General features: G+C 32.8%; 1 protein-coding gene and 1 long non-coding RNA gene across 2 annotated transcripts; one reads left to right on the top strand and one right to left on the bottom strand.

Annotated features, from left to right (window-relative positions):
- Window positions 1-1,498: 1,498 nt before the first annotated feature.
- On the bottom strand, window positions 1,499-1,879 carry LOC116127106 (proteasome subunit alpha type-1-B-like). Its single transcript, XM_031412775.1, has one exon. It carries the CDS (start codon window positions 1,877-1,879, stop codon window positions 1,499-1,501), a length of 381 nt encoding a protein of 126 aa, XP_031268635.1.
- A 3,251-nt stretch (window positions 1,880-5,130) lies between these two features.
- On the top strand, window positions 5,131-15,026 carry LOC116127074. Its single transcript, XR_004127571.1, has 3 exons — window positions 5,131-5,258; window positions 14,775-14,846; window positions 14,943-15,026. It is a non-coding gene; the product is annotated as an uncharacterized LOC116127074 (long non-coding RNA).
- Window positions 15,027-15,766: the final 740 nt, after the last annotated feature.

Consider the following 15,766-nt stretch of genomic DNA (forward strand, 5'->3'; position numbering starts at 1 on the left):
GCTTCTGATAGACAACATGCCAATGAGGTTTTGGTATGTTTCTACAGAACTGATATGCGACTCTGGTAGCCTTTACAGAGTTTGAAAAACTTCCCTTGAAAGTGCTTAGCTTCTTTGAAAACCTTCATAATAACGGGTAGGACTGCTCATGATGATGATAAAAGATAAGGGCTGGTTGACGTAAATCCCCCAAGTTAGTGGAATTGGGATAGTCAACGATATCGCTCTAGTATTGTTGATGTGGTACCTATAAATCATATCTAATGTAAAGATAAATGACAGAAAAAAATTCCGAAGTGAAATAAATTTGTGGTATTCTAAATTTTTCCTTGTAGAAAAACATAGAAAGGTATGTCATGTTCACACACTCTTAATTTTTTTTGAAATTTTATATGTTTAACTATATACAATAAAGAGATATTTTCACATTTATTATGAATAATTATCTTGCAGGGATTTTTCATATAACGATTTTGAAGAACGAGGAACGAATGTGTAAGGAAATAACATCAATCGTTCTCTTTTTCCCTGTTTCTCTTCCTTTCATAAAAATTCTTCTTGCATTTGAAAATTCACTTAAGAAGGTTTCAAAGATACATGTGTATCCAATATCTTTAAAAAGTTTGTAATATTTCGCTTATTCATTAAAAATAAGGAAAATAATTCAAAGTTTCTTTAATTTGTTATCTTGCAGAGGTCCACAGATAAATAGGTAAGGATATTGAATTTTTCTCTTGTTTTTACTGCTCTTTCTCCTTATTCATTTTGTTATGTGCTACAAATTTAACTTCTGGATTGTTTGTTCCTTTTTTTTTTTTTTTTTTTTTTAAAATCATCTTTTCAATGGCTTGTCTATTCATGTGCTGCTACGACCAGAAAGCCAAGTACAAATGATATGTACGTTCATCTCTTCTATACTATGCAATTAGAAGAGCTCCAAATTATTTTTCTTACCAATATGTATACTTGTGTTCTGTAGGACTCGCCCTAAGGTCTTGGATGACCATTGTAATGGCAAGAATTCCCAGTGTATGTTCCTTCTCCAGCTATCATGAATTAATATTGTAATATAAAGAAGCTTGAATTAATTTGATTTAGAAATAACATCGGTTAAGATCTTCATATGAAAAACAAGAAAATAGAATTTTAAGAAATCAGGTTCTATTTTATTGAAGTAAATATCAGAAATGATGAAGTAGTACTATTCACCAGTTTCACACAGACCCCTTCAACAAACTTACACCAAAAACATTATATATCATCGTTATTTCTAATTTATGGTAATAATCTATCGCCAATCGTTACGTTAGTACTAATTACCAGTTTAATCCACGAAGACTGCACTTCGATTTCAAAACCTTGAATGTCAAGTTTTATGACTAGTTAAAAATATCATTCCTAAAACCTGGCAACATGAAGCTAATCTACAACTCCAGATACCTAATTGGGCCTAAATGACTAGGAAAATTTAATTAAATAGCAAAAATTCACATATGCTTTAAAAAGTTAGGGCTTGAATATGAGAGACCTGAGCCTTGTCAGCGAGCTGGACCACGAGGCGGCCCACCGGGAGCGGAGATTCGTAAGTGAAACCATAGTTAATACACTCGGATCGCATGTACCGAGAGAGAACACGGCCGTCAGCGGTTAAACCGGCGATTGCAACGCCGATGTGATCGTCGACCTTAAAGATTTTCTTTTGGTGAGAGGAGAGCTCGGAGTTAGCCTTGTTGACGCAGCCCAAGACCACGTGGGTCTTGGATCGGAGACCTATTGCAGCGGAGCCTTGCTTGACCGCCTCCATCGCGTACTCCACCTGAAATAATCGGCCAGCAGGGCTCCATGTAGTAACGTCCGTGTCGTACTGGTTCCTGAACATTTTTTAGGGTTTTTTTTTTATCTAAGTCTTCGTTTTGAAGTTTGGAGAGACAATGAATGAAAGTCTGAGCTAAATCACTCTTCTTTCTGAGAGAGAAGGGAAAGGAATTGGAGGGATTTAAAAGGGTTTTCTTTCTCTTCAAGCCAGAGACATTGTATATTCGACTGTGGTTTCTCACTACTTACTGAAAGAAGGGGGTAATTCAGTACACCCAGTAGTAAGTTATGATCGAACTGGGCTATGGCTAGTATAATTGGACCACTTTCTTAGCCCATGAATAATTCCACAACTTCATTGGGCCACATTGCCATTGCTCCATTGGGCCATATTACAAATTAGTAGGCCTCTGCTTTGGATGGGCTTTATCTGGGCCGAATAACATGTCAATTCTACTTGCTGGGCCTGGAAATATATCTTTCCATTCGTTGTGTTGTGCAGGCATTAAGTAGAATATTAAGATAAAATCATTTAAACATGAAAAGACAGAGAACCAAAGGCGCTCCCATGAAACGACAATGGTGTTGTTGATGTGCACATGATGTATAGTAAATGCTAACCTATGGTTGGTTCGATGTCACTTTCGTTTTTCCTCAACGGACGAACCAGACAAGATTTGAAAGTTAGATGGGCAACACATATAAAAGGTAAAACTTCCAAAAACTTGGTCAGGGGTTAACGCTGAGTTGGTAGTCACTTCGCTAAAGGAGAGAAAAAAAAAAAAGCTTATGCTTCGGCTTTATGCTTTGGATCTTGAGAATTATTATTAGATTCACCATATATTTCATGCATTTAGATCTGATTGATTCACAAAAAAGCTACTCTCCTTGGATCACATCTGCTTTATATATATATATATACCAATGAAAAAGAAAAAGAAAACCATAAAATCTGTTATGAGATTGAGATGGAGTACTTGAAGGAAAGAAATGGTGAAGAAATATAGTTAAAGGATGTTGATGTTATTGATTTAATTAATGGTAACCGTTATATTATTATGAAGAAAGTGATAAGGAAAACCATGAAAAGGACAGAAGCTATTAATTTCGTGGGTCCTCCTAATCACCCAAAATAGTGTATAATAATATGGTGTGGACGTTGTGTTTCATCCAAATCCTCTCCGACATATATTAAATGTATATAAAAGCTATTCATAATTCCCTGCTTTAACTTATACCAAAGGCCCCCCTCTATTCCTAACTTGTAGCAAAATGACAGTTTGAAAATTGAAACTTCACAACTGGAGCCTCCTCTCTACCAAAATAACATGATAATTAATTTAGGACCACACTGGTGATGATGATTGATAATTAAAATGGGTAAGTTCAACCGCTTGTCTATGCTTGGTGGGGACAGACTATTCCCTGGTTTAGTATATCCCTACAGTCCCATGTGAACAAAACTCGGTTTCAAATCATTCTTCTTTGGAATATCAAATAATTGTCGCAAGAATCTAACCATGCAATTTACTTCTTACTAAACTATTTTTTTAANTCTATCTTATACTATTTAATTAGTATTTTGTAACCAAGAAACCTCTCAAGGCAGATTCCCGAGACTCCATTTACTACTTTTGCTTTGTCTTTTTCCATGTCTGCTGCAATAAATAGTGTTATCAGACTTTGCTATTTTTTTTCTTTTACATTTTTCATCTTATATTATTTAATTAGTATTTTGCAACCAAAAAATCAATTATCCTAAGATTGCTTTTTATGCACAATCTGACTTCTTAATGAATTAAGTTTTTATAAAATGGATGAATGAATTGACATTGGAGTTTAAGAAACTTTTCCGTTTTATGAAAAATTCTTGAAAATAAATTAATTAAGGGATACGGATTTAAGATAATATTAGTTGGTCTTGATTATAAGTAATAGAAATATAAGAATAATTCATCAACATCAAACTTTAAGCACAATATAAATAAGAAACTTTGCTATACCTAAATCCCTCTATGTTTGAAATATTATGGTCACGGTTAAATAATGTCTTTTTCTTTCATTTATTTATTTATAACTCAATGATTTATTTTATTATAAATAATATCTTTTTAGAATACCAACAATATGAGTAGGCGTGGAAGTTTAGTTAAAAGCAAAAGAAAAACTAAGTCTAATAACAAAAAGAGTGATCATGCTGATAATATCTCTCAAGATATGCAAAAAAACTCATCATGAGCACAACTCAATAAGGTGCAATCTACTACAAACAACAATAACAAGTCATGTCTTAATCACCATTCTCTTCTACAGCGAGATAAAGCAGATGATTCTATTTGTAAATATCATTTAGTAATTTATTTATTTTCTAATGTTTTCCTAATCACCAAATCAATTCATTATTATGTCTATCATGTACAGTTGTACACCCATTATTAATATTGTTTGTCAGTTTATTTAATATTTATCTAACTTGAATTTACTTTTTTTATAATAGGAAGAATGGGCATATCATAAATGGATATTTTGTCTTTTCACCTACATGAACGTGTATTAATGGTAAAGTGGGTGAGAAGCATTATGATTTTGATTTGAAGTTTGAGTTTCTCACATACATTTATAATCACCATATTCCATAACTCATGGTCAAAACATTTTCTAACAATGGTTTGGTTAGGAGACCATTGAAATGATCCCATTAGCCAACATAGTTGAAATACGACACGGGCACCATTAAAATAAGTGAAGGGTGATAAGCACGTGTCAAGAAAGTGAAATTTGTATCACTAATATTACATTTATAAACTTTTTTCATTAATTTTTTTCACTAACATGATGTATAATCGGTCGATTTATAATAAATTTTATCTATCTAATAATGAATTATATTTAATTAAATATAAATTAATCAATTATAAATAATCAATAGTTATATCTAATTAAATATAAATTGATCAATTACAAGATAACATATTAACATTGTATGAAAAAACGTTGTATGACCTACCTTTATTCAATTTGTTATATAAAAAATAAAAAATGGAACAAACATTACAACAGGACAAATACGCTCATGTGCCCATATGGGACTGAAAGTGACCCATCACTATCAAAGTGGCCAAAGGTGTCCCATTAGGCATTAACTGACTTGGGTTAAGCTGAGGAAATTTCAAGGAAGTTTTTTGGGTCGCCTTTATTGGGAATTAAAAAGTCATGTGAATTTAATAATCCCGCAGTGCCAAACAGAGAGTAGGGTAGCTCCTGCAAATTGCAATCAATTGCTTCTTAAATTCAANTAATATGTACAATGTCAATTTTGTTTCTTTGTTTCTTTCTTCGTACTTCGAACTGTCTCTATTTTCCCCTTACAGCGACCTCCATCGGAACTTTTTGACCGGCATCATACCACCATCTTTGGGTAATCTAAGTTCTCTTCAATACCTGTAAGTGTCTTCACAATCTATGTAACTTCTTCAGTTAATGTAATGAATAAGATGACATATGCATCATTTCTTTTGCGTAACCTTATTTTTCTGGTGTTTTGCAGATATTTATATTTTAACAAGTTATCAGGTGAAATTCCTCACCAACTTGGAGAGCTTTCTCAACTCCAGATATTGTATGTAATCTTTCCTCGATCATTCTGCTTCAAATCTTAAATGATTCTTTCTGCAAATGAATTAACTCCATCCATTTTTTCTAAAAATAAAAATAGGTATTTGGATGATAATGAACTGAACGGTATACTTCCAAAACAACTTGGAAATTTGACAAATCTTCGAGAACTGTAAGTATATATCTAGTTGAAGAAGAACGACAGAAAGAAAGAAAGAAGAATGATTAGTGAATAAAATAAGAGATGACTTTCTATTAGAAGCAATTGCTTTGTGATTGCAGTGGGGTGACATCCAACTATTTAACTGGGGAAGTGCCGGAAGATTATAAAAACCTTACGAATTTGGAGGCGTTGTAAGTGCCCCATCCATTTAACTAATTTTAACAAGTTTTATTTTTCCTATTCGTGTTGTAGTCTTGTAAGTTATAGCCATGTTTTGAAGTCTATTAACAACTTTAGAAACTTGATTGTCAATGCAGCGCCGTAGGTGGGAATTATATGAGTGGGCTGATTCCCGACTTCATCGCGAATTGGACCAAACTTGGGAGACTGTAAGCTGTGTTATATGCATTTCTTAATCAATTAGTATTGGTACATGTAATTCTAGAGTTCGTCAATGACACCTAAGGTTTATAAGAAGCCGTTAAAACTAATTGTCTATGTGCATTTTCATCTTTTTATAATAATTAAAAGAGTTAAAAGATATCGTTCCCTGAAGTTTGATGTAATATTTCAAATCCCCTTAAGGTTTATAAATCAACAAATTTCTCTCTACTGTTAATAAACCATAAATGTGTCGTTAAACTTATACTATTATGAATTAATGTATATTTACTGAATTGTGTTTTTGCTGTTTATTTTATTTCAAAAATCTCGAAGGGTTTTTATTATTCCAAAAATCTCAAAAGGATTTTGTTATTCAATAATGACTAGGGTTAGGGTTTTAACTTTATAAAAAGCAACCGTGCTTGCACGGAGAAACGAGCTATTTCTAGCATTTTATGCTAACTTAAATACATTAAACAATAATTTCAAAACAAACTAAAACTAATATACTAAAAGAATGGTGTATTGACATAAAGTTTGTACTTTGGACTCTCAAACATTATCAGTTGTGAAAAAATTGCGAGAAGTTGTCAGTTCCCTTATTCAATTTGTATATATAAAAAATAAAAATGGAGCAAAAATTACTACAGGACAAATAACCTCATGTACCCAAATGGGGACGGAAAGTGACCCATCACAGTGGACAAAGGTGTCCCATTACTGACTTGGGTTAAGCTGAGGAAATTCAGGAAGTTTCGTGGGTTGCCTCTATTGGGATTAAAAATCATGTGAATTTATAATCCCGCCGTGCCAAACAAGCTATGCCTATTTTTTCCAAAGTCTACCTGACAAGCATGCGGCCGTCTGGTTACCATACAGAAGTAGGTAGCTCTTGCAATCAATTGCTTCTTAGTTCAAACTAATGTTATCAGTTTTTTTTTTTTTTTTTTTTTTTTTTTTTTTTTTAAAAAAAAAGAGAATCCCTTGACAATGAAAACTCAGGAGCCCGAAATTCCGATAGAAATTGAAGCCTAGAACTCCACGTTAAAAGTGCTACGTTTCTTTTCCCATCAAAGATATTAGCCATTAATATCTTTTCAAGATCAACTATGAAGGCTGCAGGATAATGAAGATCTAAGTAGTCCATATTCCTTGTTATCACCATAAATAGAGACGTAAGTGGAGTATACTTATACCAAAAGCTATTCATATTCCCTGCTTTAACTTATTCCAAAAGGGCCCCCTCTATTCCTAACTTATAGCAAAATGACAGTTTGAAAATTAAAACTTCACAACTGGAGCCTCCTCTCTGCCAAAATAATTTAGGACCACACTGGTGATGATGATTGATAATTAAAATGGTAATTCAACCACTTGTCTATGCTTGGTGGGGACAGACTATTCTCCACAGTCCCATGTAGACAAAACTCGGTTTCAAATCATTCTTCTTTGGAATATCAAACATTGTCGCAAGAATCTACCATACAATTTACTCTTTACTAAACCATTTTGTTATTTTGTTATTACATATGGATGTTCATCATGTGCTAATGTTCAACTCAATTTGACCTTATACATTTTCTGTGGAGTACTGAGGGACTGTCATAATTGCAAAGCACCGATAATTCACAATAGATGTTTTTCCTTGTCCTATGAGGTGTAAGCTTTGTCCAATCCCTCCTAAAAATCTAAGTTGACCCCAAGGAATATTCCAACTTTATTTCAGATTAAATTATCACTTTGGCCCCTGGCTTTTTCAGAAAATATGACTTTTAATTAATTTACCCCCGTTGAATCTGAAATGTATCAAGTTCCTCCCCAACCAGGAGACGCCGTCAATGAGCCATTGCATATTAAAGGACAATAGAATTAAAAGAAATTTACCTCTTTTTTGTCGTTTTTCAAAAGTGAAGAAGTTAAATGATCTAAATACCATTGTATAACTTTAAATTACGAAAAGACGGTTTAAATTTGAAGTGTGAAAAGACCAATTTTTCGATTTGCCCCTTACAAAATGAAATAATGAACAACATTATTCTCTTGTAATATGTGACTGTAAGGCTAATGTAAACGACAAGACAGATGGATCAACACTAACTCTATAGACACTATGAGTTGAAGACAATTCTATCGTACTAATTTTATCCAAGCCCTACATGTGTGGGAACGATGTTTTGCTTGGATTGTGTTGCTTGAGTTGTGTGTGTTCTTGTATAGTTGTTTTAATCAATTACTTGAGATATATTCTGTTTTCTATGTAAACGTAAAATTTACAATTAAACTTGTAAAGACATGATCTTGTGGTGTAACCATTGACAATCTTGATGGACATGTCGAGTATTCCCTTGCGGTTGAGGGGGCTTTAGTAACATCTGGATGTCATTGGAATATGCTCAGAGCTTGGGAGTGAGAATACTAGAACTTATGAGTGATTTCTCAATCTCTAATGTGAGGGTTTGCCTTTGTTTATATGTGAGCCCGAGGGGTCTAATCTAGTAGACTTCTATCCTACTTAGTAGGAGATTTCTCATTTGAAAGGAGTTAGATTTATTGGTTCAGGCTTTCCCTTATGTAGGATCTAAATCTTGTCAGAAGAGGAAATTGGCTAGATTGTGGTCCCTATTATGGACTGCGTGTGGCGAATGGGCCTATCAGTTTGCTTAACTCGTAAGTAGCCCAACTCTTGAGCAATAATTCATAAGGTAGTTTAAGCATGGGCTAGATCAGAATCAGGCCAAGGCCTTGGGTCATGACGTTTTTATGATGTTATTAGACCTTGTCGATGTAATACGATTTTTAGCCCATACACTATGTTTAATTTGCTTGGATGGTTTTACAAATGTAAAAAATTAATATTCAAAGATTTATTAAAGTGGCATGAACCCTATATTGTATGTAATTCAAGAATTAATTGTCTTTTGCTCACCCTTTTTATATCCCACAATTTATGGTAGCAAATTAATGGTCTCTTTTGATCTAAGAAAATGCAGTCTGTAAAATGTTTACATAATAACAACATCATATTACACCCATTAACTTATAATACCATAAAGATAAACTTACAATTTATTTAACAATGGACCTGTAAAACGGTAATACCACCATCAATCATGGCATATTATCATTATTTAAGAGTGTTAGGAACATACTTTTTATGACTGTTTTACTCTCATTATACTGTATAGAGACAAAAATAGAAAAATAAATGATTTTCTCTTTTCACATTTTCTTGTATCTTTACACACATGATAATGAAAAGTGAATTTTGAGTGCAAAGAGATGTGGGATGCAAACATCACATTTTCTTTCACATATATCTTGAATTTTGATCGATCATAATGGCAAAGCATCAATATTTCTAATAGATGTTTTTCCTAGCCTGATGAGGAGATTGGCCTTGTCCTAATCCCTCCTTGAAATCTGAAATTGATCCCATGGAATATCTAATTTATTCAATAAAGCAAAAAAAAGAGTTCCCAGGAAATAACGGGTAACTATTACAGGTTAGTGACAAACTTTTGTCTTTTGTTTAACCTAAAAAGAGAAAGGTCGATATTGTCCTTTACCATGTAACGGCTCATTGATGGCGTTTCAGGTTGGGGAGGAACTTGCTACTCTTCAGATTGAATGGGGGTAAGTAACGATGGTTATCCTGCGCCATCATTTGCTGAAGTACGGGAAGGAGAGGGGAGGGGGTGGGGGCACTGGGGGACCATGAAAGTATGCGATCAAAAATTTTCTAAGATCCTAACCCATTACCGACGTCATAAACTTCAATAATATCATGACTATTTTCTAAGCGCCCCCTAACTTGTAGTTGGGGGCACTGGGGACCTGAAAGTATGCGATCAAAAATTTTCTAAGTCTAACCCATTACCGACGTCATAAACTTCAATAATATCATGACTATTTTCTAAGCGACCCCTTACTTGTAGTTGGGCACTGGGGGATACCTGAAAGTATGCGATCAAAAATTTTCTAAGACCTAACCCATTACCACGTCATAAACTTCAATAATACCATACTATTTCTAGTGACCCCTTACTTGTAGTAACTATATTGTAAGCCTATAATTTTACAATCCTTAAAAAGTAGCCCCCAGAAATATAAACCCAAGCTTCAAAGGAGGTTGAAACTTCGGACCACATCCACGATTTATTCATGCTTCCTCTAGCTTGGTTGGATAGAAATAGAAGACCCCAAAGACCTCCAAATTCGAGGAATATTGAAGACCCATCACCGTTATCATAGCCTAATATTATTATTACCAATTGTGTTGTAATTGTTAAATTGCATTCCATGTGACACTGATTCAATATTTACATCCCATATACCACGTAAAGTCAACATTAATTGGGAGGCACCAAGGAAGAAAGTGAAAAAACTATAAAAATAATAATAATAAATGAGACTGAGAGTAGATAGGTTATTTTTTATTATAAATTATTTTAAATCAGAGTTTAAATCAGAGAAAATAACCTTATTTTAAATCAGAGTTTAATCAGGCTATTATTTTATTTGATTAAAATTGTTACAATACTAAACCTGTGAGTTGTTATGTTACTTATTTTAAATCCTTGAACCTAAATTTACTTACATTAAAACAGTAGAGATTTATGTTTCTTTTTTCAAAAAAAAAAAAAAAAAAAAAAAAAAAAAACATAATAGATAACGTAACTGTGAGGTTATTGGGTGAAAACGTCGGCTTACAGCTATATTGAAGTGACTGGTAAGAAAAATTTCGAATTTTTTTTTTTAATAATAATATTGGAATCGAGATGAGTGCGCTCATTAGCAAAGAGCACAGCAGTGACCGTCATTGCGTGAGCAGAAAGAAAAATTATGGATGAACATTCTGTAATGTTTCTTACTAAGTTTAGTTTCTTCCTTGTTTTATTTGTTCTTTGTCCACTTGACTCTGGATCTGACTCGGGTTCAGCCCGATGACTGACGACTATGCACCTTCACCTTCACCTGCCCCCAGTCTTCATCTAAGTTTTCTGAAGGTATTAATTTCATCACCAGATGTAGTGCAAACTTTTTTACTTCTCCTGTCCTAACAGTTTTTGAGTATCTACATCAGTTTTAAGATTGGATTTCGTTCGTGTTATGCTTCACCATGAAAAACAGAAGACAGCTTAACAAATGTAAAGAGGTCGGACGTTTGCAGTTTATTAATTATTTTAATTAGCTTAGTTAACTATAGCGAGAAGCAAAGGTCTAGAGATTAAATTAATTTGAATTTGCGCGGATGAGGAGCATGATTAAAAAAGAAAAAGAAAAACGCTGTTATAACATGCTATTACAGTCATTTGGTATGCATGCTTTCCCATGGTTAGGCTTCTTTTCTAACAGGATTTTTTTCAAATGTTGGGCAGCGGATGCCTTTACAATGTCGTATATTACTCTGGTTTAACGTCACCACCAACCATCTCACCTTCGTTCTGCGACCGTCAACCGTCTCTTAATTCTATCAACATCACTTGTTCGAATACTATTGGTCCAGATAATGAGTGGCACATCATTGAAATGTAAGTTTCAACTATATTTGTAGTACATCAAAATTTCGAATTGACAATGACCTTACCATCTTACCATAAAGAAAGTTTTTTATGTTAATTTTCACCGTATTTGGTGAACAGAACCATGGCGAGTGCATCTTTAGATGGATTATCCATCCAGATATCACTAGCTTACATACCTACAGACACTGTAAGTATATCGTTGCATTTAATCATGTTACAAGGTCAACAATGTCATCATTCTGCTCGAATATTTAGCGGTTTGATTGTTGCAAAAACTTAACAGCGATCTATCCAATAACCTACTTTAGGTTCCATTCCTTCTAACTTGGGGGATTTATCAGATCTTATCACACTGCAAGTCTAGAATCTTGCTACACAATTAAGTTCAATAATTCTATTGTTATTTTCTTAATGGTATATTTAATTTTAGTTCCAATATATACTGATATCATATTGTTATATATGTGTAATGATCAGAGACCTATCAAGCATCAGTTGATCGGGACTATACCTTTGAGCTTGGGGAATTTGAAGAACCTAACTGAACTGTAAGTATCTTTTAATGAGTAGTATATCTATGGTATATATGTGTATATCGAAAATGATAGAGTCACCGAAGGTTGCCACCGAATCTTGTACCGAATGAAGTGACAAAATCATGACCGTTGATTAATATTAATTGATAATGAATCAACGGTCAAGATTTTACTACGTCATTCGGTGTACGATTCGGTACGCAACCTTCGGTGGCTGTAACTACCATGTGTATATATAACGAATATGACTTTGAAATCTAGCTCATTTATTTCACACAGCAAAAAATTTAAATGATTATTCATGCCACAGAGGTGCATCACCTCCACTTTCATTTAATTTAAAATTAAATAATAAAATGAAATTCTATCTCAGTTTCTCGGGTTTTAGTAGCATTGAAGACTGTAGGTTGGGGGGGGGGGGGGTGGTGGTGTGGTGGTGGTGGGGATTTAATCCTTTTATTTTACTTTAACCGCCGTGTTTCACACACCCAATTTTCAAAAGCCAAACTATAAACTGCTTTCTCCGCGCGTGCACACCGCGTCAAATAATCACTAATTTCATTTTTGCATTTTTAATAAATAAACATTTTCTATTCCTTCTGATTAAAATAACAAAAATCCAGTAATGTTAAGTTCCTTGTATGATGAATTTTATAATATATAAATCAATTATAACCTTTTCATTTATTAAACTACTCGCATGATATTCATACTTTTGTTTCTTTTAATGAAAAACGTTCCACATTAAATACCAATATATTCATCACAACTTAAAATCCCAAAATATTTATTTTTTATTATTGAAAACGAGGGAAAAAATATTGTTAAGTTTGATTGTACGGTCCACTTTGCGTGTAGTGATTCTTATACGCTGCAACAGAATTTAGCTGTAAACTTGTAAATAAGTCAAAAACAAACCCACATAGCCAATTGCTATACAATCTTCTTTGTTCCTTAACTATTCTAGTGTCCTTATATGAACATATTAATATAACCTTAATTAAGAAATAAATATCCAGTTTAATAGTTTCCCAGAAAATCATTATCATATCTTGTATAATGATAAAATTAATTCATCAAAATTACAATAGATTTTCACCTCTTTAAAGAAAATTGACTGTTTGTAATTATCTAGTTTCATTTAAATTAAGTGCTTTTTTTTTAAATCACATTATCCTTTAAATTGTTAATTCTTTTTTTAATTAGATTATGTAAACACGCTTTCTTATTTTATTCCATTTTTTCTTTGATTATATAATATATATATATTATATTTTTTTTTTTTTTTTTTTTTTTGAATTTTCCTTTTTGATATACTAACCGCTTATGTGTGGTGTCACATTATATCCATCAATAAATAATATATAGATAATTGTGTGATTAATTAATATTTCAGAACCTTTTTTTTTTTATTCTAAGTAATATTTTAAATTTTTTTTCAACTTAAAACACGACATCGTTTATGTCGTAAATGTGTAAATGAGGTCAGTATGGGTATTATTTTACGAGATTCATCTTTGCCAATACAAAATTTTTAATTTTTATTTATCTGCAGTTTAATTTTATATCATGGAAACACTTAACTCCTAATTGTGTTGATAACCCTTACCATCTTACCATAAAGAAAGTTTTTTATGTTAATTTTCACCGTATTTGGTGAACAGAACCGGGGGGACTGAACTTTTAGATGGATATATCCATCCAGATATCACTAAGCTTACATACCTATAGACACTGTAAGTATATCGTTCAATTTAATCATGTTACAAGGTCAACAATGTCATCATTTTGCTCAAATGTTTAGCAGTTTGATTGTTGTCAAAAATTTAACAGTGATCTATCCAATAACCAACTTCATGATTCCATTCCTTCTAACTTGGGGAATTTATCTCATCTTACCACACTGTAAGTCTTGAATCTTGCTACACAATTAAGTTCAATAATTCTTATTTTTTATTTTTTTAGTTGTATATTATAATTTTAAGTTCCAATGTAATGATGAGTAGCTATATCTATGGTATATATGTGTATATAATTATATATAACGAATATGTGTAATAATCAGAGACCTATCAAGCAATCAGTTGATCGGGATTATACCTCTGAGCTTGGGGAATTTGAAGAACGTAACAGAACTGTAAGCATCTTTTTACTAAAGTAATTTCTTTGAGCGTTTTTAATAATATTTTTGTGTCTCATCCCATATTTGAAGTTGTGGTTCTTTACAAGAAGAAAAATTAATAAAGGGTTTTACCATCACATGGACGATAAAATAATAGAAAAAAAAATTGTAATATAAAATTAATGCTTCATGACTTCGAAATCTAACTCATTTATTTCACACGGACAAAAATTTTGGGTCCATCCCTCTTCTTCAGAAAATCTTCTATACTACGAATATATGTATAATCGATTATTCATGCCACAGAGTGCATATTACATACATTGAAACAGTACCTTGTAATTGGTTTATTGTATGTACAAAGCTAATTTTTTTTTTTTTTTCTTTCTTCTGGTACTTCAAACTGTCTCTATTTTCCCCTTACAGCTATCTCTGGAAGAACTTTCTAACTGGCATCATACCACCATCTTTAGGCAATCTAAATTCTCTCAACACATTGTAAGTATCTTCACAATCTATGTAACTTCTTCAGTTAATGTAACGAAGAACTTTTTGACTGGCATCATACCACCATCATTTCTTTTGCGTAACCTTATTTTTCTGGTGTTTTGCAGATCTTTATTTTTTAATAAGTTATCAGGTGCAATTCCTCACGAACTTGGAAAACTTTCTCAACTCCAGATATTGTATGTAATCTTTCCTCGATCACTCTGCTTCAAATCTTTAATGATTCTTCCTCCAAATGAAATAACTCCAGCTATTTGTTCTAAAAATAAAAATAGGTATTTGGATGATAATGAACTGAACGGTACACTTCCAAAAGAACTTGGGAATTTGAGAAATCTTCGAGCACTGTAAGTATATATCTAGTTGAAAAAGAACGACAGAAAGAAAGAAGAATGGTTAATTAAGTGAAATCTTTTTGGTATAATGATTAGTGAATAACATAAGAGATGACTTTCTATTAGAAGCAATTGCTTTGTGATTGCAGTTGGGTGACATCCAACTATTTAACTGGGGAAGTGCCGAAAGAGTATGAACAACTTGTGAGTTTGGAGGAGTTGTAAGTGCCACATCCATTTAATTAGTTTTAACAAGTTTTATTTTTCCTATTCGTGTAATCGTGTTTACCTCTTGGTAACTTGCATTCTTGTAAGTTGTAGGCTTGTAGCCATGTTTTGAAGTCTATTAACTTGATTGTCAATGCAGAGAGGTAGGCGGGAATAATATGAGTGGGCCGATTCCCCCATCATCACGAAGTGGGCCAATCTCAATACACTGTAAGCTGTATTATATATTTATATGCATTTCTTAATCAATTAGTATTGGTACATTTAATTCTAGAGTTCGTCAATGATACCTAAGGTTTATAAGCTGAGTTGGCCTAGAAGACCCATGTGAAAGAGAAAGAATCGAGAGTAAATGCAGTAAAAAATGAGTTTTAAAGTAGTTCAGATGCTAAGGAAGCAAATCATACGTCCACTAATGTTTATATTAATGATAAGGGTAAGGTCGCTTTAGCTGACTAACTTTACAATGATAATACAAGGTATCAAATGCTGTATATTCTAGAGAGATGGTAGCTAATCAAAAGTAAAAATATGCG

Source organism: Pistacia vera, unplaced genomic scaffold (genome assembly GCF_008641045.1).
Source record: "Pistacia vera cultivar Batoury unplaced genomic scaffold, PisVer_v2 Contig189, whole genome shotgun sequence".
Lineage (NCBI taxonomy): Eukaryota > Viridiplantae > Streptophyta > Magnoliopsida > Sapindales > Anacardiaceae > Pistacia > Pistacia vera.

What these genes read in the sequence shown, in the direction of transcription:
- LOC116127106 (XM_031412775.1), bottom strand. Translation starts at nt 1,879, where the DNA reads ATGTTCAGGAACCAGTACGACACGGACGTTACTACATGGAGCCCTGCT.